This window comes from Lepisosteus platostomus, chromosome 5 (assembly GCF_059453375.1).
Source record: "Lepisosteus platostomus isolate fLepPlt1 chromosome 5, fLepPlt1.hap1, whole genome shotgun sequence".
Classification (NCBI taxonomy): domain Eukaryota; kingdom Metazoa; phylum Chordata; class Actinopteri; order Semionotiformes; family Lepisosteidae; genus Lepisosteus; species Lepisosteus platostomus.
The window spans coordinates 1622688-1648867 of NC_142615.1; the positions used below are offsets into that span (position 1 = coordinate 1622688).

General features: G+C 46.3%; 1 protein-coding gene and 1 long non-coding RNA gene across 2 annotated transcripts in view; both read left to right on the top strand.

Moving 5' to 3' along the window:
- Nucleotides 1–7737: 7737 nt before the first annotated feature.
- LOC148662377 (uncharacterized) lies at nucleotides 7738–8918 on the top strand. The gene is made up of 3 exons (XR_015936780.1): nucleotides 7738–7801; nucleotides 7904–7951; nucleotides 8845–8918. It is a non-coding gene; the product is annotated as an uncharacterized LOC148662377 (long non-coding RNA).
- Nucleotides 8919–10169: 1251 nt separating this feature from the next.
- The window catches only part of LOC148662378 (uncharacterized), a 150736-nt gene continuing 134725 nt past the window's right edge, over nucleotides 10170–26180 (top strand). The window contains exons 1-4 of the mRNA XM_088633000.1: nucleotides 10170–10629; nucleotides 11717–11812; nucleotides 24590–24823; nucleotides 24967–25034. Coding sequence (XP_088489126.1) covers nucleotides 10234–10629; nucleotides 11717–11812; nucleotides 24590–24823; nucleotides 24967–25034 — 794 coding nt within the window. The 5' untranslated portion in view covers nucleotides 10170–10233. The remainder of the gene's footprint in view (nucleotides 10630–11716; nucleotides 11813–24589; nucleotides 24824–24966; nucleotides 25035–26180) is intronic.

Consider the following 26180-nt stretch of genomic DNA (forward strand, 5'->3'; position numbering starts at 1 on the left):
TTCATACAGCAGGCTGGTGGTAGCAGAGCTCGTTCTGAATGTCCATATTAGGAGCTGTTTCTCTCTACAGATACTTCCTTGTACCTGACTACTTGATTTCTCAGAAATGAAAAGTCACCTTTAGTTTGGTGAACAGGAAGTCTACAAACAGAAGGTATGAAATGTGGCTCGACTTTCTGCGGTTATATCGTTAGCATCAGAAGGTCAGATAAAGTGCTTGCAATGTATTCTCTCATACTGTTGCTGAGTAAGAAGTCATGTCTTGTGACTTCTGTTCATAAAAAAGTCAATGCCAAAATTCATCCTTATTACATTGACAAGAGACAAACTAGACTGCACACAAGAAAAGATACCACACACAAGTTACTCTGTGTACAGTGTTGACAAACAGGGCGTTTCAGGGGCCTAACGTTCTGGTCACCCAGAAAACCCCAGACTTCTTCTACGTTTGAAACTGTTCAATAGTGCCTGCAGAGGCCAGAGAAGAGATGAGCTGCCTTCTGATAAATGTGATACACCCTGCAGTCAGATCTCTCTCTCTGCACCCGGATGGCACAAAATCAACAGGAGCCGATCTCCTATCTCCTGATTATTCTAAAACTGCACCCCAAGGAGGAAAGACGTCTCTGTAGTCGAGGTCTGTTTGACCCAGGATACCCGAGGTCCCCAGACACACAGAACAGCCAGCTCAGATACTGGCTCCAGTCAGGGGTGGGCTGGATGATCAGGAAACAGGGGCTCCTGCTTCAGGTCCCCACTCCTCTCTCCTCTCTGTTCTCCTCCTCCTCTCCTCCTCCTTGTTCTCTTCTTGTGATCTTATATGGTCTGTTTGTGTACTGTTCACTGACACTCATGAACCCACAGCTTACCTGGGTATACTGGGGATCTCACCTGGGTATACTGGCTATACTGGGTAACTTATCTGGGTATACTGAGGTAACTCACCTGGGTATACTGGGTAACTTATCTGGGTATACTGGGGTAACTTACCTGGATATTCTGGGTAACTCACCTGGGTATACTGGGTAACTGACCTGGGTATATTGGTATATTGGGTAACTCACCTGGGTATACTGGGTGTCCTGGGGTAATTTACCTGGGTATACTGGGTAACTTACCTGGGTAGACTGGGTAACTTACATGGGTATACTGGTTAACTCACCTGGGTATCCTGGGGTAACTTACCTGGGTATACTGAGGTCATTTACCTGGGTATACTGGGGTAACTTACCTGGGTATACTGGGTGAAAGATGAGATTTCTTGCTGAACACTGGAAAGGCTGTTGTATTTCCTGGAAAGTGTTTTCAACTTCCTGCTCTCTGCCTGAGACAAGTCTATGGGCTCTGACAGGTTTCTGTCCCATACCAACAGATCAGACTTCGAGCCCTGTTTCTCTTTGAGGTGTTGTTGCTGCATTAGTGTGCTGTGGGCCTGTTACCTCTCTGCCTCACTGGTCCTTCCTCTAGAACCTCAGTCTCGGTATTGGGTTGTGGGGTTTTGGATGTGCCTGAAACAACAGCTGAGCCGAGAGATAGAAGACAGGAAGAAATATCTGAGTGATGTGGAGACACTGTGTCAGGAGTATGAGGAGAAACTGAAGGAGGAGTCTGGAAAGTCACTGCTTGCACTTAAAGACCTGGGAGAAATTTAAAGAATGGATAAAAAGTAGATAATGTGGTGAACATAATTGTGATCAATGTGACCTGAATTTGAAAGTCAATACAATTCTTTGCAATTGAGGTCAAAGGATTCTAAGAAAATCAGACCGGGCTTTGAAACGTTTCATTAATTGTTTAGAACAACAGTGCAGATCCACTGCAGTGAACCATAAAGTTATCCACTCTGAAACGATGAACACATGAAGCGTTTCTTGACATTTGTAAACATTAAAGAAAGAGATCAACAAAACCAGAAAGAAAATCCAGTGTACAAATATATTTGTAACGTCTTCCATGAAGTACTGAGAGGAGAAACGGAGCTGGTCCTCTTGATATTGTCACAACTGAGGGGTTCGGAAACTGGTGAAAATCAGGAACCGACCGAGCGGTTAAGTCAATAAGTCAAACAACTATTCATAACCCCCGACTGGAAGTGATTTCTCTACAATCAGACACAACTCTTCACTCTTCACTGGGGTTCGGTGTGGGTCAGCAGAGTCCTGGCTTCACGCGTGTGGAGAGGATACAGGATACAGACGTGACAGCAGCCTCTGATCAGGTCAAAGGTCACGGGTTTCATACAGCAGGCTTGTGGTAGCAGAGCTCGTTCTGAATGTCCATATTAGGAGCTGTTTCTCTCTACAGATACTTCCTTGTACCTGACCACTTGATTTCTCAGAAATGAAAATTCACCTTTAGTTTGGTGAACAGGAAGTCTACAAACAGAAAGTATGAAATGTGGCTCGACTTTCTGCGGTTATATCATTAGCATCAGAAGGTCAGATAAACTGCTTGCAATTTCATATTGTTGCTAATAAGAAGGCATGTCTTGAGACTGTCATAAAAAAGTCAATGCCAAAATTCATCCTTATTACATTGACAAGAGACAAACTAGATTGCACACAAGAAACAATACCACACACAAGTTTCTCTGTGTACAGTGTTGACAAACAAGGCGTTTCAGGGGCCTAACGTTCTGGTCACCCAGAAAACCCCCAGACTTCTTCTACGTTTGAAACTGTTCAATAGTGCCTGCAGAGGCCAGAGAAGAGATGAGCTGCCTTCTGATAAATGTGATACACCCTGCAGTCAGATCTCTCTCTCTGCACCCGGATGGCACAAAATCAACAGGAGCCGATCTCCTATCTCCTGTTTATTCTAAAACTGCACCCCAAGCAGGAAAGATGTCTCTGTAGTCGAGGTCTGTTTGACCCAGGATACCCGAGGTCCCCAGACACACAGAACAGCCAGCTCAGATACTGGCTCCAGTCAGGGGTGGGCTGGATGATCAGGAAACAGGGGCTCCTGCTTCAGGTCCCCACTCCTCTCTCCTCTCTGTTCTCCTCCTCCTCTCCTCCTCCATGTTCTCTTCTTGTGATCTTATATGGTCTGTTTGTGTACTGTTCACTGACACTCATGAACCCACAGCTTACCTGGGTATACTGGGTAACTCACCTGGGTATACTGGGTATACTGGGTAACTTATCTGGGTATACTGGGTAACTCACCTGGGCATACTGGGTATACTGGGTAACTTACCTGGGTATACAGGGTATACTGGGTAACTTATCTGGGTATACTGAGGTAACTCACCTGGGTATACTGGGTAACTTATCTGGGTATACTGGGTAACTCACCTGGGTATACTGGGTAACTTATCTGGGTATACTGGGTAACTCACCTGGGTATACTGGTATACTGGGTAACTCACCTGGGTATACTGGGTGTCCTGGGGTAATTTACCTGGGTATACTGAGGTCATTTACCTGGGTATACTGGGGTAATTTACCTGGGTATACTGGGTAACTTACCTGGGTATACTGGGTAACTCACCTGGGTATCCTGGGGTAACTTACCTGGGTATACTGGGGTAACTTACCTGGGTATACTGAGGTCATTTACCTGGATATCCTGGGGTAACTTACCTGGGTATACTGGGGTAACTTACCTGGGTATACTGAGGTCATTTACCTGGGTATCCCGGGGTAACTTACCTGGGTATACTGGGGTAACTTACCTGGGTATACTGAGGTCATTTACCTGGGTATCCTGGGGTAACTTACCTGGGTATACTGGGTGAAAGATGAGATTTCTTGCTGAACACTGGAAAGGCTGTGGTATTTCCTGGAAAGTGTTTTCAACTTCCTGCTCTCTGCCTGAGACAAGTCACACACACACACACACACACACACACACACACCCTGCCAACAACAGGGTTTTACACTATGGGCTCTGACAGGTTTCTGTCCCATACCAACAGATCAGACTTCGAGCCCTGTTTCTCTTTGAGGTGTTGTTGCTGCATTAGTGTGCTGTGGGCCTGTTACCTCTCTGCCTCACTGGTCCTTCCTCTAGAACCTCAGTCTCGGTATTGGGTTGTGGGGTTTTGGATGTGCCTGAAAACAACAGCTGAGCCGAGAGATAGAAGACAGGAAGAAATATCTGAGTGATGTGGAGACACTGTGTCAGGAGTATGAGGAGAAACTGCAGGAGGAGTCTGGAAAGTCACTGCTTGCACTTAAAGACCTGGGAGAAATTTAAAGAATGGATAAAAAGTAGATAATGTGGTGAACATAATTGTGATCAATGTGACCTGAATTTGAAAGTCAATACAATTCTTTGCAATTGAGGTCAAAGGATTCTAAGAAAATCAGACCGGGCTTTGAAACCTTTCATTAATTGTTTAGAACAACAGTGCAGATCCACTGCAGTGAACCATAAAGTTATCCACTCTGAAACGATGAACACATGAAGAGTTTCTTGACATTTGTAAACATTAAAGAAAGAGATCAACAAAACCAAAAGAAAATCCAGTGTACAAATATATTTGTAACGTCTTCCATGAAGTACTGAGAGGAGAAACGGAGCTGGTCCTCTTGATATTGTCACAACTGAGGGGTTCGGAAACTGGTGAAAATCAGGAACCGACCGAGCGGTTAAGTCAATAAGTCAAACAACTATTCATAACCCCCGACTGGAAGTGATTTCTCTACAATCAGACACAACTCTTCACTCTTCACTGGGGTTCGGTGTGGGTCAGCAGAGTCCTGGCTTCACGCGTGTGGAGAGGATACAGGATACAGACGTGACAGCAGCCTCTGATCAGGTCAAAGGTCATGGGTTTCATACAGCAGGCTTGTGGTAGCAGAGCTCGTTCTGAATGTCCATATTAGGAGCTGTTTCTCTCTACAGATACTTCCTTGTACCTGACCACTTGATTTCTCAGAAATGAAAATTCACCTTTAGTTTGGTGAACAGGAAGTCTACAAACAGAAAGTATGAAATGTGGCTCGACTTTCTGCGGTTATATCGTTAGCATCAGAAGGTCAGATAAACTGCTTGCAATTTCAAATTGTTGCTAATAAGAAGGCATGTCTTGAGACTTCTGTGCATAAAAAAGTCAATGCCAAAATTCATCCTTATTACATTGACAAGAGACAAACTAGACTGCACACAAGAAAAGATACCACACACAAGTTACTCTGTGTACAGTGTTGACAAACAAGGCGTTTCAGGGGCCTAACGTTCTGGTCACCCAGAAACCCCCAGACTTCTTCTACGTTTGAAACTGTTCAATAGTGCCTGCAGAGGCCAGAGAAGAGATGAGCTGACTTCTGATAAATGTGATACACCCTGCAGTCAGATCTCTCTCTCTGCACCCGGATGGCACAAAATCAACAGGAGCCGATCTCCTATCTCCTGATTCTAAAACTGCACCCCAAGCAGGAAAGACGTCTCTGTAGTCGAGGTCTGTTTGACCCAGGATACCCGAGGTCCCCAGACACACAGAACAGCCAGCTCAGATACTGGCTCCAGTCAGGGGTGGGCTGGATGATCAGGAAACAGGGGCTCCTGCTTCAGGTCCCCACTCCTCTCTCCTCTCTGTTCTCCTCCTCCTCTCCTCCTCCTTGTTCTCTTCTTGTGATCTTATATGGTCTGTTTGTGTACTGTTCACTGACACTCATGAACCCACAGCTTACCTGGGTATACTGGGTAACTCACCTGGGTATACTGGGTATACTGGGTAACTTATCTGGGTATACTGGGTAACTCACCTGGGCATACTGGGTATACTGGGTAACTTACCTGGGTATACAGGGTATACTGGGTAACTTATCTGGGTATACTGAGGTAACTCACCTGGGTATACTGGGTAACTTATCTGGGTATACTGGGGTAACTTACCTGGATATACTGGGTAACTCACCTGGGTATACTGGGTAACTGACCTGGGTATACTGGTATACTGGGTAACTCACCTGGGTATACTGGGTGTCCTGGGGTAATTTACCTGGGTATACTGGGTAACTTACCTGGGTATACTGGTTAACTCACCTGGGTATCCTGGGGTAACTTACCTGGGTATACTGGGGTAACTTACCTGGGTATACTGAGGTCATTTACCTGGGTATCCTGGGGTAACTTACCTGGGTATACTGGGGTAACTTACCTGGGTATACTGAGGTCATTTACCTGGGTATACTGGGGTAACTTACCTGGGTATAATGGGGTAACGTACCTGGGTATACTGAGGTCATTTACCTGGGTATACTGGGGTAACTTACCTGGGTATACTGGGTGAAAGATGAGATTTCTTGCCGAACACTGGAAAGGCTGTTGTATTTCCTGGAAAGTGTTTTCAACTTCCTGCTCTCTGCCTGAGACAAGTCACACACACACACACACACACACACACACACACTGCAGGGGCCCATATTAGGAGCTGTTTCTCTCTACAGATACTTCCTTGTACCTGACCACTTGATTTCTCAGAAATGAAAATTCACCTTTAGTTTGGTGAACAGGAAGTCTACAAACAGAAGGTATGAAATGTGGCTCGACTTTCTGCGGTTATATCGTTAGCATCAGAAGGTCAGATAAACTGCTTGCAATTTCATATTGTTGCTAATAAGAAGGCATGTCTTGAGACTTCTGTGCATAAAAAAGTCAATGCCAAAATTCTTCCTCATTACATTGACAAGAGACAAACTAGACTGCACACAAGAAAAGATACCACACACAAGTTACTCTGTGTACAGTGTTGACAAACAAGGCGTTTCAGGGGCCTAACGTTCTGGTCACCCAGAAAACCCCCTGACTTCTTCTACGTTTGAAACTGTTCAATAGTGCCTGCAGAGGCCAGAGAAGAGATGAGCTGCCTTCTGATAAATGTGACACACCCTGCAGTCAGATCTCTCTCTCTGCACCCGGATGGCACAAAATCAACAGGAGCCGATCTCCTATCTCCTGATTCTAAAACTGCACCCCAAGCAGGAAAGACGCCTCTGTAGTCGAGGACTGTTTGACCCAGGATACCCGAGGTCCCCAGACACACAGAACAGCCAGCTCAGATACTGGCTCCAGTCAGGGGTATACTGGGTAACTCACCTGGGTATACAGATGTAACTTACATGGGTATACTGGGGTAACTTATCTGGGTATACTGGGGTAACTCACCTGGGTATACTGAGGTAACTTGCCTGGGTATACTGGGTAATGTACCTGGGTATACTGGGGTAACTCACTTGGGTATACTGGGGTAACTTACCTGGGTATACTGAGGTCATTTACCTGGGTATCCTGGGGTAACTTACCTGGGTATACTGGGGTAACTTACCTGGGTATACTGAGGTCATTTACCTGGGTATCCTGGGGTAACTTACTTGGGTATACTGGGGTAACTTACCTGGGTATACTGAGGTCATTTACCTGGGTATCCTGGGGTAACTTACTTGGGTATACTGGGGTAACTTACCTGGGTATACTGAGGTAATGTACCTGGGTATACTGGGGTAACTCACTTGGGTATACTGGGGTAACTTACCTGGGTACACTGAGGTCATTTACCTGGGTATACTGGGGTAACTTACCTGGGTATACTGGGTGAAAGATGAGATTTCTTGCTGAGCACTGGAAAGGTTGTGTTATTTCCTGGAAATCGTTTTTAACTTCCTGCTCTCTGCCTGAAAGTCACACACACACACACACACACGCACACACACACTAAAGAGCAACAGAAGGTAGGCGTGTCCTAATGATGAGATTCTGTTTGCAAAACAGCCCTGCTGAGGAGTTCAAGAGAGTTATTCAGCGTCAGGATATCGGCAAGAGATCGTGGGTTCTCCGCAACTACCTCTTTCCGGTACGTACAGTATATACTTTATACTTTCAGCTTAGCAGAATCCCATAAACTGCACGTCACCAGACCTTCGCACACAATAAACAACATTCAGTTCTCTTGCAGGCACTCCACCTGATCTTTCTCAAGAGGAGAGTGGTGCCCAAAAAGGAGGTAAACAAAACTTTTCTGTTACAAAACGATTTCCAGACTTAATCTAGTAATGAGCTCCTTTGAGATCTTTTTTACTTTCAATTTCGATTTCAATTCAAGCTTTAGAAAAATGGTTCAACTCGACAGGGCTCAACTCGACAATACAACAACAACAGACAGATGTGTTCAGGGCAGCTGTGTTTTAGGATCTCCGAGAGGTGTCTCACATGGTTTGAGAGAGATATTGTCCCCTCAGGACACACTATCTCAGTCTAAGATCTCTTAAAAAACCTGTCCATTTAGTCCAAGAAGGCCTGCGCTGAGCACACGCCTGTGACTGGTTTGGCAGGATAACGACCTGGACTGGTGGCCACTGCTCCATCTTGTCCATCTGCAGGTCAAGAGAAAGTCTTGTCTACGTCTCTGGACAATAGTAGTGAGAAAGAGCAGGTCTTCTAGCATCCTTCTAAGAGACCCCACTTTTAGAGAGTGAGTTCAAGTTAAATAAACATACTGTAAGCATCTAGATCTATCAGCAATTATTATACTGGACATTTCATTTGCTGTTAAGTCCAGGAAAATAAAACTTTGCTATGCAGGTTAAGAAAAAATACAATCTCGATATAATCAGGAATGTGCCACTTCCATCTGGGTGATCATGACTTTATTTTACACTTGACACACATTACACAGAGATTTTCTGGACATATTTTTTATTATATTCAAGAATAAAACAAAGTTCAATAAGCAACGTTCTAAATGATGAATCGAGATGACAAATATGAAGGGGCACTGCGCTGAATACTTTTCTGTTAACACGCCTGGCTGAGGAACTGACAGTGTGGAGCGTGTCATGCTTCTACTTCAGGACCTTTCATTAAAGCTTTTATTGTCTTTGTCCCCCATTCTTTTAGACCCTGAAAAGATTCTGTAATTTCTTACGGAATAATCTCCATTTTTCTAACAAGAAGTTCAAGAAGCTAAAGTTGTATTGTGAGTTTTCAGCCTCTTCTCTGGCTTTCTTCAGCTTCTCCTCAAATTCCTGCTGCACTTTCTCCAGATTTCTCTCATGACTCTTCTGCAGCTCAGATCTCCCCCTGGTGGTGGGGAGGACTGCAGAGCCTCATGACTAAAGGCAGCTGTTCGCAGTCTGAGCTCCCCCTGGTGGTGGGGAGGCCTGCAGAGCCTCATGAATAAAGGCAGCTGTTCGCAGTCTGAGCTCCCCCTGGTGGTGGGGAGGCCTGCAGAGCCTCATGACTAAAGGCAGCTGTCTGCTGTCTGAGCTCCCCCTGGTGGTGGGGAGGCCTGCAGAGCCTCATGACTAAAGGCAGCTGTTTGCAGTCTGAGCTCCCCCTGGTGGTGGGGAGGCCTGCAGAGCCTCCTGACTAAAGGCAGCTGTTCGCAGTCTGAGCTCCCCCTGGTGGTGGGGAGGCCTGCAGAGCCTCCTGACTAAAGGCAGCTGTTTGCAGTCTGAGCTCCCCCTGGTGGTGGGGAGGCCTGCAGAGCCTCATGACTAAAGGCAGCTGTCAGGTGTTAGTTCTCCTGCGTGTGCGTTGCAGACCATGCAAACTCCACACAGAAGGAGCCCCCGGCAGTGAAGCCACTGTCAAGCCCTCCTGCTGCTTCAATTCGGTACTATCGGGTCAAACACTACCGCTGGGAGTTCAGGGCAGAAGGAAAGACGAGCCTCTCAGGAAGGTTAGAACACATTTGCAACCTCTGTGTCACACCTACCGAGAAAACGCACGTGTCGGGTCATGCGGGTGTGTCGCCCGAGTGGGGCACCTGAGGGCCCGCAGGCACAGGACACCGGTGTCCGCTCTCCGTTCTCAAGCCGAACCCCGTTTCGGAGCGTGTCCACATCTGCCCAAATCGTGTTTCGTGTTCGTGGCATCCGGCGCAATGTTTCGGTTCCAAAAAGGGAAGACCATCGTCAGCGCCGCCGGCTCTTCCCTGCTCATGGGCGAACTGGAGCACCAGGGCCGGTTGCCCAGACTGTGCGCGTCAGGGGTGTAAAATCCGGCAGGGTGGCGGGGGCCGGAGCCCGGGGGGAGATCGGACCAGATATGCGAGGCTGTGCAGGGAACGGGAGAAAACGGAGCCCACAGCCCTGATCACCTGAAGAAGGTGTGTGGGGGGTGTTTTAAACACGACTGGATCTTTTCTCCCCACACTGTCTTGAGACGTAAGATGTCTGAGCAGTTGGTGTGGTACACCCCCTTCCCCCGCACAACGTCACCTTCTCCCTTCCTTGTTTTGGAAACCGAAAGTAAAAGTCTGAAAAAGGTTTCTCTTCCTTAGCCATGGCGTCCGCTCTGGTGGAGGAGCTGCAGTGCCCCGTGTGTCGGGGGCTGTTCTCGGACCCGGTCACGCTGCCCTGCGATCACACCTTCTGCCGGGGCTGCCTGGAGAGTTACCTGGCCACAGACGTCCCGGTGCACCTGTGCCCGGAGTGCAGAGCCCCGATCCTCCGCCGGGACTACAGGACCAACCGGGCGCTGAGGAACATGGCCGACAGGGCGAGGCAGGAGGAAGAGAAGGTGTCCGAGCAGACAGACCTGCAGTGCGTCGAGCACGACGAGAAACTCAGGCTGTTCTGCGAGACGGACGGCCGGCTGGCGTGTGTGGTCTGCAGGGACAGCGAGCAGCACCAGGGTCACCGGTTCCGACCCGTGAACGAGGCGGCGCAGGAGCACAAGGTTGTCGCAGACACCGCGACCCCTGGTTCTGGTCCAGACAGTAACCCCCGAGCCGTGTGTGTGTGTGTGTGTGTGTGTGTGTGTGTGTGTGTGTGTCCTGTGATGGACTGGTGTCCTGTCCAGGGCGTGTGAGTGTGTGTTCTTTGATGGACTGGTGTCCTCTCCAGGGTGTGTGAGTGTGGGTGTGTGTCCTGTTATGGACTGGTGTCCTCTCCAGGGTGTGTGTGTGTGTGCGTGCGTGCGCGTGCGTGCGTGCGTGCGTGCGCGTGCGTGTGTGTGTGTGCGTGCGTGCGTGCGTGCGTGCGTGTGTGTGTGTGTGTGTCCTGTGATGGACTGGTGTCCTGTCCAGGGCGTGTGAGTGTGTGTTCTTTGATGGACTGGTGTCCTCTCCAGGGTGTGTGAGTGTGGGTGTGTGTCCTGTTATGGACTGGTGTCCTCTCCAGGGTGTGTGAGTGTGTGTGTGTGTCCTGTGATGGACTGGTGTCCTCTCCAGGGTGTGTGAGTGTGTGTGTGTGTCCTGTGATGGACTGGTGTCCTGTCCAGGGTGTGTGAGTGTGTGTGTGTCTTGTGATGGACTGGTGTCCTGTCCAGGGTGTGTGTGTGTGTCCTGTGATGGACTGGTGTCCTGTCCAGGGTGTGTGTGTGTGTGTGTCCTGTGATGGACTGGTGTCCTGTCCAGGGTGTGTGAGTGTGTGTGTGTGTCCTGTGATGGACTGGTGTCCTGTCCAGGGTGTGTGAGTGTGTCCTGTGATGGACTGGTGTCCTGTCCAGGGTGTGTGAGTGTGTCCTGTGATGGACTGGTGTCCTGTCCAGGGTGTGTGAGTGTGTCCTGTGATGGACTGGTGTCCTGTCCAGGGTGTACCCTGCCCTGTGCCTGTTGCTCCCCTTCTTCCCTGAACTGGAAGAAGCAGGTAGGAACTGGGCGGATGGATATTTTGCCGTTTTCTGTGTGGAGTCTGCATGTTCTGCCTGACCAGCTCTCCCCTCTTCCTGCTGACAGCCCGAGCTTGCGAACAGCTGGTCACAGAGACTGGTTTGCTGACCAGCCTGTCCGCACTGACCCATCACCCCTGTGGCTCTCTGACAGGCCCCTCTACGGACAAACCTGACCACTCTGCTGGAGAAAACTAAAGCCATGAAGAGTCTAAAAACACAGCAGGAGGAACAGATGAGCACTAGACAGGTAAGATATAATAAGAGTCTGTACAGGAGTGTGTGTGTGTGTCTATACAGTGTGTCCAGTAAGAGTCTGTACAGGAGTGTGTGTGTGTCTATACAGTGTGTCCAATAAGAGTCTGTACAGGAGTGTGTGTGTGTGTCTATACAGAGTGTCCAATAAGAGTCTGTACAGGAGTGTGTGTGTGTCTATACAGTGTGTCCAGTAAGAGTCTGTACAGGAGTGTGTGTGTGTCTATACAGTGTGTCCAATAAGAGTCTGTACAGGAGTGTGTGTGTGTGTCTATACAGTGTGTCCAGTAAGAGTCTGTACAGGAGTGTGTGTGTGTGTCTATACAGTGTGTCCAGTAAGAGTCTGTACAGGAGTGTGTGTGTGTGTCTATACAGTGTGTCCAATAAGAGTCTGTACAGGAGTGTGTGTGTGTGTCTATACAGTGTGTCCAGTAAGAGTCTGTACAGGAGTGTGTGTGTGTGTCTATACAGTGTGTCCAGTAAGAGTCTGTACAGGAGTGTGTGTGTGTGTCTTTACAGTGTGTCCAGTAAGAGTCTGTACAGGAGTGTGTGTGTGTGTCTATACAGTGTGTCCAATAAGAGTCTGTACAGGAGTGTGTGTGTGTGTCTATACAGTGTGTCCAATAAGAGTCTGTACAGGAGTGTGTGTGTGTGTCTATACAGTGTGTCCAATAAGAGTCTGTACAGGAGTGTGTGTGTGTGTGTCTATACAGTGTGTCCAATAAGAGTCTGTACAGGAGTGTGTGTGTGTGTCTATACAGTGTGTCCAATAAGAGTCTGTACAGGAGTGTGTGTGTGTGTCTATACAGTGTGTCCAATAAGAGTCTGTACAGGAGTGTGTGTGTGTGTCTATACAGTGTGTCCAGTAAGAGTCTGTACAGGAGTGTGTGTGTGTGTCTATACAGTGTGTCCAGTAAGAGTCTGTACAGGAGTGTGTGTGTGTGTGTCTATACAGTGTGTCCAATAAGAGTCTGTACAGGAGTGTGTGTGTGTGTCTATACAGTGTGTCCAATAAGAGTCTGTACAGGAGTGTGTGTGTGTGTCTATACAGTGTGTCCAATAAGAGTCTGTACAGGAGTGTGTGTGTGTGTCTATACAGTGTGTCCAATAAGAGTCTGTACAGGAGTGTGTGTGTGTGTCTATACAGTGTGTCCAATAAGAGTCTGTACAGGAGTGTGTGTGTGTGTCTATACAGTGTGTCAATAAGAGTCTGTACAGGAGTGTGTGTGTGTGTCTATACAGTGTGTCCAATAAGAGTCTGTACAGGAGTGTGTGTGTGTGTATATACAGTGTGTCCAATAAGAGTCTGTACAGGAGTGTGTGTGTGTGTCTATACAGTGTGTCCAATAAGAGTCTGTACAGGAGTGTGTGTGTGTGTCTATACAGTGTGTCCAATAAGAGTCTGTACAGGAGTGTGTGTGTGTGTGTCTATACAGTGTGTCCAATAAGAGTCTGTACAGGAGTGTGTGTGTGTGTGTCTATACAGTGTGTCCAGTAAGAGTCTGTACAGGAGTGTGTGTGTGTGTCTATACAGTGTGTCCAGTAAGAGTCTGTACAGGAGTGTGTGTGTCTATACAGTGTGTCCAGTAAGAGTCTGTACAGGTGTGTGTGTCTATACAGTGTGTCCAGTAAGAGTCTGTACAGGAGTGTGTGTGTGTCTATACAGTGTGTCCAGTAAGAGTCTGTACAGGAGTGTGTGTGTGTCTATACAGTGTGTCCAATAAGAGTCTGTACAGGAGTGTGTGTGTGTCTATACAGTGTGTCCAGTAAAATGCTGTACAGGAGTGTGTGTGTGTCTATACAGTGTGTCTAATAAGAGTCTGTACAGGAGTGTGTGTGTGTCTATACAGTGTGTCCAATAAGAGTCTGTACAGGAGTGTGTGTGTGTGTCTATACAGTGTGTCCAATAAAAGTCTGTACAGGAGTGTGTGTGTGTCTATACAGTGTGTCCAATAAGAGTCTGTACAGGAGTGTGTGTGTGTCTATACAGTGTGTCCAATAAGAGTCTGTACAGGAGTGTGTTTGTGTGTCTATACAGTGTGTCCAATAAGAGTCTGTACAGGAGTGTGTTTGTGTGTCTATACAGTGTGTCCAATAAGAGTCTGTACAGGAGAGTGTGTGTGTGTCTATACAGTGTGTCCAATAAGAGTCTGTACAGGAGTGTGTGTGTGTGTCTATACAGTGTGTCCAATAAGAGTCTGTACAGGAGTGTGTGAGTGTCTATACAGTGTGTCCAATAAGAGTCTGTACAGGAGTGTGTGTGTGTGTCTATACAGTGTGTCCAATAAGAGTCTGTACAGGAGTGTGTGTGTGTGTCTATACAGTGTGTCTAATAAGAGTCTGTACAGGAGTGTGTGTGTGTCTATACAGTGTGTCCAATAAGAGTCTGTACAGGAGTGTGTGTGTGTGTCTATACAGTGTGTCCAATAAAAGTCTGTACAGGAGTGTGTGTGTGTCTATACAGTGTGTCCAATAAGAGTCTGTACAGGTGTGTGTGTGTGTCTATACAGTGTGTCCAGTAAGAGTCTGTACAGGAGTGTGTGTGTGTCTATACAGTGTGTCCAGTAAGAGTCTGTACAGGAGTGTGTGTGTGTGTCTATACAGTGTGTCCAATAAGAGTCTGTACAGGAGTGTGTGTGTCTATACAGTGTGTCCAGTAAGAGTCTGTACAGGAGTGTGTGTGTCTATATAGTGTGTCCAGTAAGAGTCTGTACAGGAGTGTGTGTGTGTCTATACTGTGTGTCCAGTAAGAGTCTGTACAGGAGTGTGTGTGTGTCTATACAGTGTGTCCAGTAAGAGTCTGTACAGGAGTGTGTGTGTCTATACAGTGTGTCCAGTAAGAGTCTGTACAGGAGTGTGTGTGTCTATACAGTGTGTCCAATAAGAGTCTGTACTGGAGTGTGTGTGTCTATACAGTGTGTCCAATAAGAGTCTGTACAGGAGTGTTTGTGTGTGTCTATACAGTGTGTCCAATAAGAGTCTGTACAGGAGTGTGTGTGTGTCTATACAGTGTGTCCAATAAGAGTCTGTACAGGAGTGTGTGAGTGTCTATACAGTGTGTCCAATAAGAGTCTGTACAGGTGTGTGTGTCTATCCAGTGTGTCCAATAAGAGTCTGTACAGGAGTGTGTGTGTGTCTCTACAGTGTGTCCAATAAGAGTCTGTACAGGTGTGTGTGTCTATACAGTGTGTCCAATAAGAGTCTGTACAGGAGAGTGTGTGTGTGTCTATACAGTGTGTACAATAAGAGTCTTTACAGGAGTGTGTGTGTCTATACAGTGTGTCCAATAAGAGTCTGTACAGGAGTGTGTGTGTGTGTCTATACAGTGTGTCCAGTAAGAGTCTGTACAGGAGTGTGTGTGTCTATACAGTGTGTCCAATAAGAGTCTGTACAGGTGTGTGTGTGTGTCTATACAGTGTGTCCAGTAAGAGTCTGTACAGGAGTGTGTGTGTGTCTATACAGTGTGTCCAGTAAGAGTCTGTACAGGAGTGTGTGTGTTTGTCTATACAGTGTGTCCAATAAGAGTCTGTACAGGAGTGTGTGTGTCTATACAGTGTGTCCAGTAAGAGTCTGTACAGGAGTGTGTGTGTGTCTATACAGTGTGTCCAGTAAGAGTCTGTACAGGAGTGTGTGTGTGTCTATACAGTGTGTCCAGTAAGAGTCTGTACAGGAGTGTGTGTGTCTATACAGTGTGTCCAGTAAGATTCTGTACAGGAGTGTGTGTGTCTATACAGTGTGTCCAATAAGAGTCTGTACTGGAGTGTGTGTGTCTATACAGTGTGTCCAATAAGAGTCTGTACAGGAGTGTGTGTGTGTGTCTATACAGTGTGTCCAATAAGAGTCTGTACAGGAGTGTGTGTGTGTGTCTATACAGTGTGTCCAATAAGAGTCTGTACAGGAGTGTGTGAGTGTCTATAAAGTGTGTCCAATAAGAGTCTGTACAGGTGTGTGTGTCTATACAGTGTGTCCAATAAGAGTCTGTACAGGAGTGTGTGTGTGTCTCTACAGTGTGTCCAATAAGAGTCTGTACAGGTGTGTGTGTCTATACAGTGTGTCCAATAAGAGTCTGTACAGGAGAGTGTGTGTGTGTCTATACAGTGTGTCCAATAAGAGTCTGTACAGGTGTGTGTGTGTGTGTGTCTATACAGTGTGTCCAATAAGAGTCTGTACAGGAGTGTGTGTGTCTATACAGTGTGTCCAGTAAGAGTCTATACAGGAGTGTGTGTGTCTATACAGTGTGTCCAGTAAGAGTCTGTACAAGTGTGTGTGTGTCTATACAGTGTGTCCAATAAGAGTCTGTACAGGAGTGTGTGTGTGTCTATACAGTGTGTCCAGTAAGAATTTGTACAGGAGTATGTGTGTGTGTCTATACAGTGTGTCCAATAAGAGTCTGTACAGGAGTGTGTGTGTCTATACAGTGTGTCCAATAAGAGTCTGTACAGGAGTGTGTGTGTGTGTCTATACAGTGTGTCCAATAAGAGTCTGTACAGGAGTGTGTGTGTGTCTATACAGTGTGTCCAGTAAAATGCTGTACAGGAGTGTGTGTGTGTGTCTATACAGTGTGTCTAATAAGAGTCTGTACAGGAGTGTGTGTGTGTCTATACAGTGTGTCCAATAAGAGTCTGTACAGGTGTGTGTGTGTGTGTCTATACAGTGTGTCCAGTAAGAGTCTGTACAGGAGTGTGTGTGTGTCTATACAGTGTGTCCTGTAAGAGTCTGTACAGGAGTGTGTGTGTGTGTCTATACAGTGTGTCCAATAAGGGTCTGTACAGGAGTGTGTGTGTCTATACAGTGTGTCCAATAAGAGTCTGTACAGGAGTTTGTGTGTCTATACAGTTTGTCCAATAAGAGTCTGTACAGGAGTGTGTGTGTGTGTCTATACAGTGTGTCCAATAAGAGTCTGTACAGGAGTGTGTGTGAGTCTATACAGTGTGTCCAATAAGAGTCTGTACAGGTGTGTGTGTCTATACAGTGTGTCCAATAAGAGTCTGTACAGGTGTGTGTGTCTATACAGTGTGTCCAATAAGGAGTCTGTACAGGAGTGTGTGTTTGTCTATACAGTGTGTCTAATAAGAGTTTGAACAGGAGTGTGTGTGTGTCTATACAGTGTGTCCAGTAAGAGTCTGTACAGGAGTGTGTGTGTGTGTCTATACAGTGTGTTCAATAAGAGTCTGTACAGGAGTGTGTGTGTGTCTATACAGTGTGTCCAGTAAAATGCTGTACAGGAGTGTGTGTGTGTGTCTATACAGTGTGTCTAATAAGAGTCTGTACAGGAGTGTGTGTGTGTCTATACAGTGTGTCCAATAAGAGTCTGTACAGGAGTGTGTGTGTGTGTCTATACAGTGTGTCCAATAAAAGTCTGTACAGGAGTGTGTGTGTGTCTATACAGTGTGTCCAATAAGAGTCTGTACAGGTGTGTGTGTGTGTCTATACAGTGTGTCCAGTAAGAGTCTGTACAGGAGTGTGTGTGTGTCTATACAGTGTGTCCAGTAAGAGTCTGTACAGGAGTGTGTGTGTGTGTCTATACAGTGTGTCCAATAAGAGTCTGTACAGGAGTGTGTGAGTGTCTATACAGTGTGTCCAATAAGAGTCTGTACAGGTGTGTGTGTCTATACAGTGTGTCCAATAAGAGTCTGTACAGGAGTGTGTGTGTGTCTCTACAGTGTGTCCAATAAGAGTCTGTACAGGAGAGTGTGTGTGTGTCTATACAGTGTGTACAATAAGAGTCTTTACAGGAGTGTGTGTGTCTATACAGTGTGTCCAATAAGAGTCTGTACAGGAGTGTGTGTGTGTGTCTATACAGTGTGTCCAGTAAGAGTCTGTACAGGAGTGTGTGTGTCTATACAGTGTGTCCAATAAGAGTCTGTACAGGTGTGTGTGTGTGTCTATACAGTGTGTCCAGTAAGAGTCTGTACAGGAGTGTGTGTGTGTCTATACAGTGTGTCCAGTAAGAGTCTGTACAGGAGTGTGTGTGTGTGTCTATACAGTGTGTCCAATAAGAGTCTGTACAGGAGTGTGTGTGTCTATACAGTTTGTGCAGTAATAGTCTGTACAGGAGTGTGTGTGTGTCTATACAGTGTGTCCAGTAAGAGTCTGTACAGGAGTGTGTGTGTGTCTATACAGTGTGTCCAGTAAGAGTCTGTACAGGAGTGTTTGTGTCTATACAGTGTGTCCAGTAAGATTCTGTACAGGAGTGTGTGTGTCTATACAGTGTGTCCAATAAGAGTCTGTACTGGAGTGTGTGTGTCTATACAGTGTGTCCAATAAGAGTCTGTACAGGAGTGTGTGTGTGTGTCTATACAGTGTGTCCAATAAGAGTCTGTACAGGAGTGTGTGTGTGTGTCTATACAGTGTGTCCAATAAGAGTCTGTACAGGAGTGTGTGAGTGTCTATAAAGTGTGTCCAATAAGAGTCTTTACAGGTGTGTGTGTCTATACAGTGTGTCCAATAAGAGTCTGTACAGGAGTGTGTGTGTGTCTCTACAGTGTGTCCAATAAGAGTCTGTACAGGTGTGTGTGTCTATACAGTGTGTCCAATAAGAGTCTGTACAGGAGAGTGTGTGTGTGTCTATACAGTGTGTCCAATAAGAGTCTGTACAGGAGTGTGTGTGTGTGTGTCTATACAGTGTGTCCAATAAGAGTCTGTACAGGAGTGTGTGTGTGTCTATACAGTGTGTCCAATAAGAGTCTGTACAGGAGTGTGTGTGTCTATACAGTGTGTCCAGTAAGAGTCTGTACAGGAGTGTGTGTGTCTATACAGTGTGTCCAGTAAGAGTCTGTACAAGTGTGTGTGTGTCTATACAGTGTGTCCAATAAGAGTCTGTACAGGAGTGTGTGTGTGTCTATACAGTGTGTCCAGTAAGAATTTGTACAGGAGTATGTGTGTGTGTCTATACAGTGTGTCCAATAAGAGTCTGTACAGGAGTGTGTGTGTCTATACAGTGTGTCCAATAAGAGTCTGTACAGGAGTGTGTGTGTGTGTCTATACAGTGTGTCCAATAAGAGTCTGTACAGGAGTGTGTGTGTGTCTATACAGTGTGTCCAGTAAAATGCTGTACAGGAGTGTGTGTGTGTGTGTCTATACAGTGTGTCTAATAAGAGTCTGTACAGGAGTGTGTGTGTGTCTATACAGTGTGTCCAATAAGAGTCTGTACAGGTGTGTGTGTGTGTGTCTATACAGTGTGTCCAGTAAGAGTCTGTATAGGAGTGTGTGTGTGTCTATACAGTGTGTCCTGTAAGAGTCTGTACAGGAGTGTGTGTGTGTGTCTATACAGTGTGTCCAATAAGGGTCTGTACAGGAGTGTGTGTGTCTATACAGTGTGTCCAATAAGAGTCTGTACAGGAGTGTGTGTGTGTGTCTATACAGTGTGTCCAATAAGAGTCTGTACAGGAGTGTGTGTGTGTGTCTATACAGTGTGTCCAGTAAGAGTCTGTACAGGTGTGTGTGTGTGTGTGTCTATACAGTGTGTCCAGTAAGAGTATGTACAGGAGTGTGTGTGTCTATACAGTGTGTCCAATAAGAGTCTGTACAGGAGTGTGTGTGTCTATACAGTGTGTCCAATAAGAGTCTGTACAGGAGTGTGTGTGTGTCTATACAGTGTGTCCAGTAAGAATTTGTAAAGGAGTATGTGTGTGTGTCTATACAGTGTGTCCAATAAGAGTCTGTACAGGAGTGTGTGTGTCTATACAGTGTGTCCAATAAGAGTCTGTACAGGAGTGTGTGTGTGTGTCTATACAGTGTGTCCAATAAGAGTCTGTATAGGAGAGTGTGTGTGTCTATACAGTGTGTCCAGTAAGAGTCTGTACAGGAGTGTGTGTGTGTGTCTATACAGTGTGTCCAATAAGAGTCTGTACAGGAGTGTGTGTGTGTCTATACAGTGTGTCCAGTAAGAGTCTGTACAGGAGTGTGTGTGTGTGTGTGTGTATACAGTGTGTCCAGTAAGAGTCTGTACAGGAGTGTCTGTGTGTCTATACAGTGTGTCCTGTAAGAGTCTGTACAGGAGTGTGTGTGTGTGTCTATACAGTGTGTCCAATAAGGGTCTGTACAGGAGTGTGTGTGTCTATACAGTGTGTCCAATAAGAGTCTGTACAGGAGTGTGTGTGTGTGTCTATACAGTGTGTCCAGTAAGAGTCTGTACAGGAGTGTGTGTGTGTGTCTATACAGTGTGTCCAGTAAGAGTCTGTACAGGAGTGTGTGTGTGTGTGTATACAGTGTGTCCAATAAGAGACTGTACAGGAGTGTGTGTGTGTCTATACAGTGTGTCCAATAAGAGTCTGTACAGGAGTGTGTGTGTGTCTATACAGTGTGTCCAATAAGAGTCTGTACAGGTGTGTGTGTGTGTGTCTATACAGTGTGTCCAATAAGAGTCTGTACAGGTGTGTGTGTGTGTGTGTCTATACAGTGTGTCCAATAAGAGTCTGTACAGGAGTGTGTGTGTGTGTCTATACAGTGTGTCCAATAAGAGTCTGTACAGGAGTGTGTGTGTGTCTATACATTGTGTCAATAAGAGTCTGTATAGGAGTGTGTGTGTGTGTCTATACAGTGTGTCCAGTAAGAGTCTGTACAGGAGTGTGTGTGTGTGTCTATACAGTGTGTCCAGTAAGAGTCTGTACAGGAGTGTGTGTGTGTGTGTATACAGTGTGTCCAATAAGAGACTGTACAGGAGTGTGTGTGTGTCTATACAGTGTGTCCAATAAGAGTCTGTACAGGAGTGTGTGTGTGTCTATACAGTGTGTCCAATAAGAGTCTGTACAGGTGTGTGTGTGTGTGTGTCTATACAGTGTGTCCAATAAGAGTCTGTACAGGAGTGTGTGTGTGTGTCTATACAGTGTGTCCAATAAGAGTCTGTACAGGAGTGTGTGTGTCTATACAGTGTGTCCAGTAAGTGTCTGTACAGGAGTGTGTGTGTGTCTATACAGTGTGTCCAATAAGAGTCTGTACAGGAGTGTGTGTGTGTGTGTCTATACAGTGTGTCCAATAAGAGTCTGTACAGGAGTGTGTGTGTGTCTATACAGTGTGTCCAATAAGAGTCTGTACAGGAGTGTGTGTGTCTATACAGTGTGTCCAGTAAGAGTCTGTACAGGAGTGTGTGTGTCTATACAGTGTGTCCAGTAAGAGTCTGTACAAGTGTGTGTGTGTCTATACAGTGTGTCCAATAAGAGTCTGTACAGGAGTGTGTGTGTCTATACAGTGTGTCCAGTAAGAATTTGTACAGGAGTATGTGTGTGTGTCTATACAGTGTGTCCAATAAGAGTCTGTACAGGAGTGTGTGTGTCTATACAGTGTGTCCAATAAGAGTCTGTACAGGAGTGTGTGTGTGTGTCTATACAGTGTGTCCAATAAGAGTCTGTACAGGAGTGTGTGTGTGTCTATACAGTGTGTCCAGTAAAATGCTGTACAGGAGTGTGTGTGTGTGTGTCTATACAGTGTGTCTAATAAGAGTCTGTACAGGAGTGTGTGTGTGTCTATACAGTGTGTCCAATAAGAGTCTGTACAGGTGTGTGTGTGTGTGTCTATACAGTGTGTCCAGTAAGAGTCTGTACAGGAGTGTGTGTGTGTCTATACAGTGTGTCCTGTAAGAGTCTGTACAGGAGTGTGTGTGTGTGTCTATACAGTGTGTCCAATAAGGGTCTGTACAGGAGTGTGTGTGTCTATACAGTGTGTCCAATAAGAGTCTGTACAGGAGTGTGTGTGTGTGTCTATACAGTGTGTCCAATAAGAGTCTGTACAGGAGTGTGTGTGTGTGTCTATACAGTGTGTCCAATAAGAGTCTGTACAGGAGTGTGTGTGTGTGTCTATACAGTGTGTCCAGTAAGAGTCTGTACAGGTGTGTGTGTGTGTGTGTCTATATAGTGTGTCCAGTAAGAGTATGTACAGGAGTGTGTGTGTCTATACAGTGTGTCCAATAAGAGTCTGTACAGGAGTGTGTGTGTCTATACAGTGTGTCCAATAAGAGTCTGTACAGGAGTGTGTGTGTGTCTATACAGTGTGTCCAGTAAGAATTTGTAAAGGAGTATGTGTGTGTGTCTATACAGTGTGTCCAATAAGAGTCTGTACAGGAGTGTGTGTGTCTATACAGTGTGTCCAATAAGAGTCTGTACAGGAGTGTGTGTGTGTCTATACAGTGTGTCCAGTAAGAATTTGTAAAGGAGTATGTGTGTGTGTCTATACAGTGTGTCCAATAAGAGTCTGTACAGGAGTGTGTGTGTCTATACAGTGTGTCCAATAAGAGTCTGTACAGGAGTGTGTGTGTGTGTCTATACAGTGTGTCCAATAAGAGTCTGTATAGGAGAGTGTGTGTGTCTATACAGTGTGTCCAGTAAGAGTCTGTACAGGAGTGTGTGTGTGTGTCTATACAGTGTGTCCAATAAGAGTCTGTACAGGAGTGTGTGTGTGTCTATACAGTGTGTCCAGTAAGAGTCTGTACAGGAGTGTGTGTGTGTGTGTGTGTATACAGTGTGTCCAGTAAGAGTCTGTACAGGAGTGTCTGTGTGTCTATACAGTGTGTCCTGTAAGAGTCTGTACAGGAGTGTGTGTGTGTGTCTATACAGTGTGTCCAATAAGGGTCTGTACAGGAGTGTGTGTGTCTATACAGTGTGTCCAATAAGAGTCTGTACAGGAGTGTGTGTGTGTGTCTATACAGTGTGTCCAGTAAGAGTCTGTACAGGAGTGTGTGTGTGTGTCTATACAGTGTGTCCAGTAAGAGTCTGTACAGGAGTGTGTGTGTGTGTGTATACAGTGTGTCCAATAAGAGACTGTACAGGAGTGTGTGTGTGTCTATACAGTGTGTCCAATAAGAGTCTGTACAGGAGTGTGTGTGTGTCTATACAGTGTGTCCAATAAGAGTCTGTACAGGTGTGTGTGTGTGTGTGTCTATACAGTGTGTCCAATAAGAGTCTGTACAGGAGTGTGTGTGTGTGTCTATACAGTGTGTCCAATAAGAGTCTGTACAGGAGTGTGTGTGTGTCTATACATTGTGTCAATAAGAGTCTGTATAGGAGTGTGTGTGTGTGTGTCTATACAGTGTGTCCAGTAAGAGTCTGTACAGGAGTGTGTGTGTGTGTCTATACAGTGTGTCCAGTAAGAGTCTGTACAGGAGTGTGTGTGTGTGTGTATACAGTGTGTCCAATAAGAGACTGTACAGGAGTGTGTGTGTGTCTATACAGTGTGTCCAATAAGAGTCTGTACAGGAGTGTGTGTGTGTCTATACAGTGTGTCCAATAAGAGTCTGTACAGGTGTGTGTGTGTGTGTGTCTATACAGTGTGTCCAATAAGAGTCTGTACAGGAGTGTGTGTGTGTGTCTATACAGTGTGTCCAATAAGAGTCTGTACAGGAGTGTGTGTGTCTATACAGTGTGTCCAGTAAGTGTCTGTACAGGAGTGTGTGTGTGTCTATACAGTGTGTCCAATAAGAGTCTGTACAGGAGTGTGTGTGTGTCTATACAGTGTGTCCAATAAGAGTCTGTAAAGGAGTGTGTGTGTCTTTACAGTGTGTCCAATGAGAGTCTGTACAGGAGTGTGTGTGTCTATACACACACACTCCTGTGTGTGTGTCTATACAGTGTGTCCAATAAGAGTCTGTACAGGAGTGTGTGTGTGTGTCTATACAGTGTGTCCAATAAGAGTCTGTAGAGGAGTGTGTGTGTCTATACAGTGTGTCCAATAAGAGTCTGTACAGGAGTGTGTGTGTGTCTATACAGTGTGTCCAATAAGAGTCTGTACAGGTGTGTGTGTGTCTATACAGTGTGTCCAATAAGAGTCTGTACGGTAGAGTGTGTGTGTGTCTATACAGTGTGTCCAGTAAGAGTCTGTACAGGAGTGTGTGTGTGTGTCTATACAGTGTGTCCAGTAAGAGTCTGTACAGGTGTGTGTGTGTCTATACAGTGTGTCCAATAAGAGTCTGTACAGGAGAGTGTGTGTGTGTCTATACAGTGTGTCCAGTAAGAGTCTGTACAGGAGTGTGTGTGTGTGTCTATACAGTGTGTCCAATAAGAGTCTGTACAGGAGTGTGTGTGTGTCTATACAGTGTGTCCAGTAATAGTCTGTACAGGAGTGTGTGTGTGTGTCTATACAATGTGTCCAATAAGAGTCTGTACAGGAGTGTGTGTGTGTCTATACAGTGTGTCCAGTAAGAGTCTGTACAGGAGTGTGTGTGTGTATCTATACAGTGTGTCCAATAAGAGTCTGTACAGGAGTGTGTGTGTGTGTCTATACAGTGTGTCCAATAAGAGTCTTTACAGGAGTGTGTGTGTGTCTATACAGTGTGTCCAATAAGAGTCTGTACAGGAGTGTGTGTGTGTGTCTATACAGTGTGTCCAATAAGAGTCTGTACAGAAGTGTGTGTGTGTCTATACAGTGTGTCCAGTAAGAGTCTGTACAGGAGTGTGTGTGTGTCTATACAGTGTGTCCAATAAGAGTCTGAAGAGGAGTGTGTGTGTGTGTCTATACAGTGTGTCCAATAAGAGTCTGTACAGGTGTGTGTGTGTCTATACCAGTAAGAGTCTGTACAGGAGTGTGTGTGTGTGTGTCTATACCAGTAAGAGTCTGTACAGGAGTGTGTGTGTGTGTCTATACAGTGTGTCCAGTAAGAGTCTGTACAGGAGTGTGTGTGTGTGTCTATACCAGTAAGAGTCTGTACAGGCGTGTGTGTGTGTGTGTCAACACCAGTAAGAGTCTATATAGCCGTGTCTCTGTACTGACTTGACTGTTCTGTCTTTCTGTGTTACTTGTCTCTGTCAAACGCAGCTCCTTACTGTATTCTCTCTGATTGCAGCACAAGTCCCGTCAGCTGATGTCTGGGATCAGTCAGCAGTTTGAGGAGCTGAAGGAAGCACTGCGTCTCGCCGAGGAGCAGCTGAAGAGGGACATGCAGGCAGCGGACCGCGAGATGCTGAGCATGATGGAGAGAAACCTGGCACTGCTGGAGACTGAGCTGAGAGAGATGGAGGAGGTAGCCAGGACAGTGCAGTCTGGACTGGACATCCCCCAGGCTGACCGCTTCCTGCAGGTACTGGTCAAGCACTGGTCTAGAGACACTGCAGCCATAACTAGGTTAACCTATACATGTTGTGCATGCTGTGCTGTAAGAGCTGTTGAAACATATCAGTTTCCTGTATGAGATCTCTCACTGTCCCTGATTTATTTCCACAGTGGGTGAGTGAGAGTGGGGTCAGTACTGTCACAAAGATGAAGCAGAGAACGTCCTCTTCCTCAGACAGGTGAGTGTCTGTAGCTCTTCCTCAGACAGGTGTGTGTCTGTAGCTCTTCCTCAGACAGGTGAGTGTCTGTAGCTCTTCCTCAGACAGGTGAGTGTCTGTAGCTCTTCCTCAGACAGGTGTGTGTGTCTGTAGCTCTTCCTCAGACAGGTGTGTGTCTGTAGCTCTTCCTCAGGCAGGTGTGACTCTGCTCTTCCTCTGACAGGTGTGTGTCTGTAGCTCTTCCTCAGGCAGGTGTGTGTCTGTAGCTCTTCCTCAGACAGGTGTGTGTCTGTAGCTCTTCCTCAGACAGGTGTGTGTGTCTGTAGCTCTTCCTCAGACTGGTGTGTGTCTGTAGCTCTTCCTCAGACTGGTGTGTGTCTGTAGCTCTTCCTCAGACAGGTGTGTCTGTAGCTCTTCCTCAGACAGCTGTGTGTCTGTAGCTCTTCCTCAGACAGGTGTGTGTGTCTGTAGCTCTTCCTCAGACAGGTGTGTGTGTCTGTAGCTCTTCCTCAGACTGGTGTGTGTCTGTAGCTCTTCCTCAGACTGGTGTGTGTCTGTAGCTCTTCCTCAGACAGGTGTGTCTGTAGCTCTTCCTCAGACAGCTGTGTGTCTGTAGCTCTTCCTCAGACAGCTGTGTGTCTGTAGCTCTTCCTCAGACAGGTGTGTGTCTGTAGCTCTTCCTCAGACTGGTGTGTGTCTGTAGCTCTTCCTCAGACAGGTGTGTGTCTGTAGCTCTTCCTCAGACAGGTGTGACTCTGCTCTTCCTCTGACAGGTGTGTGTGTGTGTAGCTCTTCCTCAGACAGGTGTGTGTGTCTGTAGCTCTTCCTCAGACTGGTGTGTGTCTGTAGCTCTTCCTCAGACAGGTGTGACTCTGCTCTTCCTCTGACAGGTGTGTGTCTGTAGCTCTTCCTCAGGCAGGTGTGTGTCTGTAGCTCTTCCTCAGACAGGTGTGTGTCTGTAGCTCTTCCTCAGACAGGTGTGACTCTGCTCTTCCTCTGACAGGTGTGTGTCTGTAGCTCTTCCTCAGACAGGTGTGTGTGTAGCTCTTCCTCAGACAGGTGTGTGTGTCTGTAGCTCTTCCTCAGACAGGTGTGTGTCTGTAGCTCTTCCTCAGACAGGTGTGTCTGTAGCTCTTCCTCAGACAGGTGTGTGTGTCTGTAGCTCTT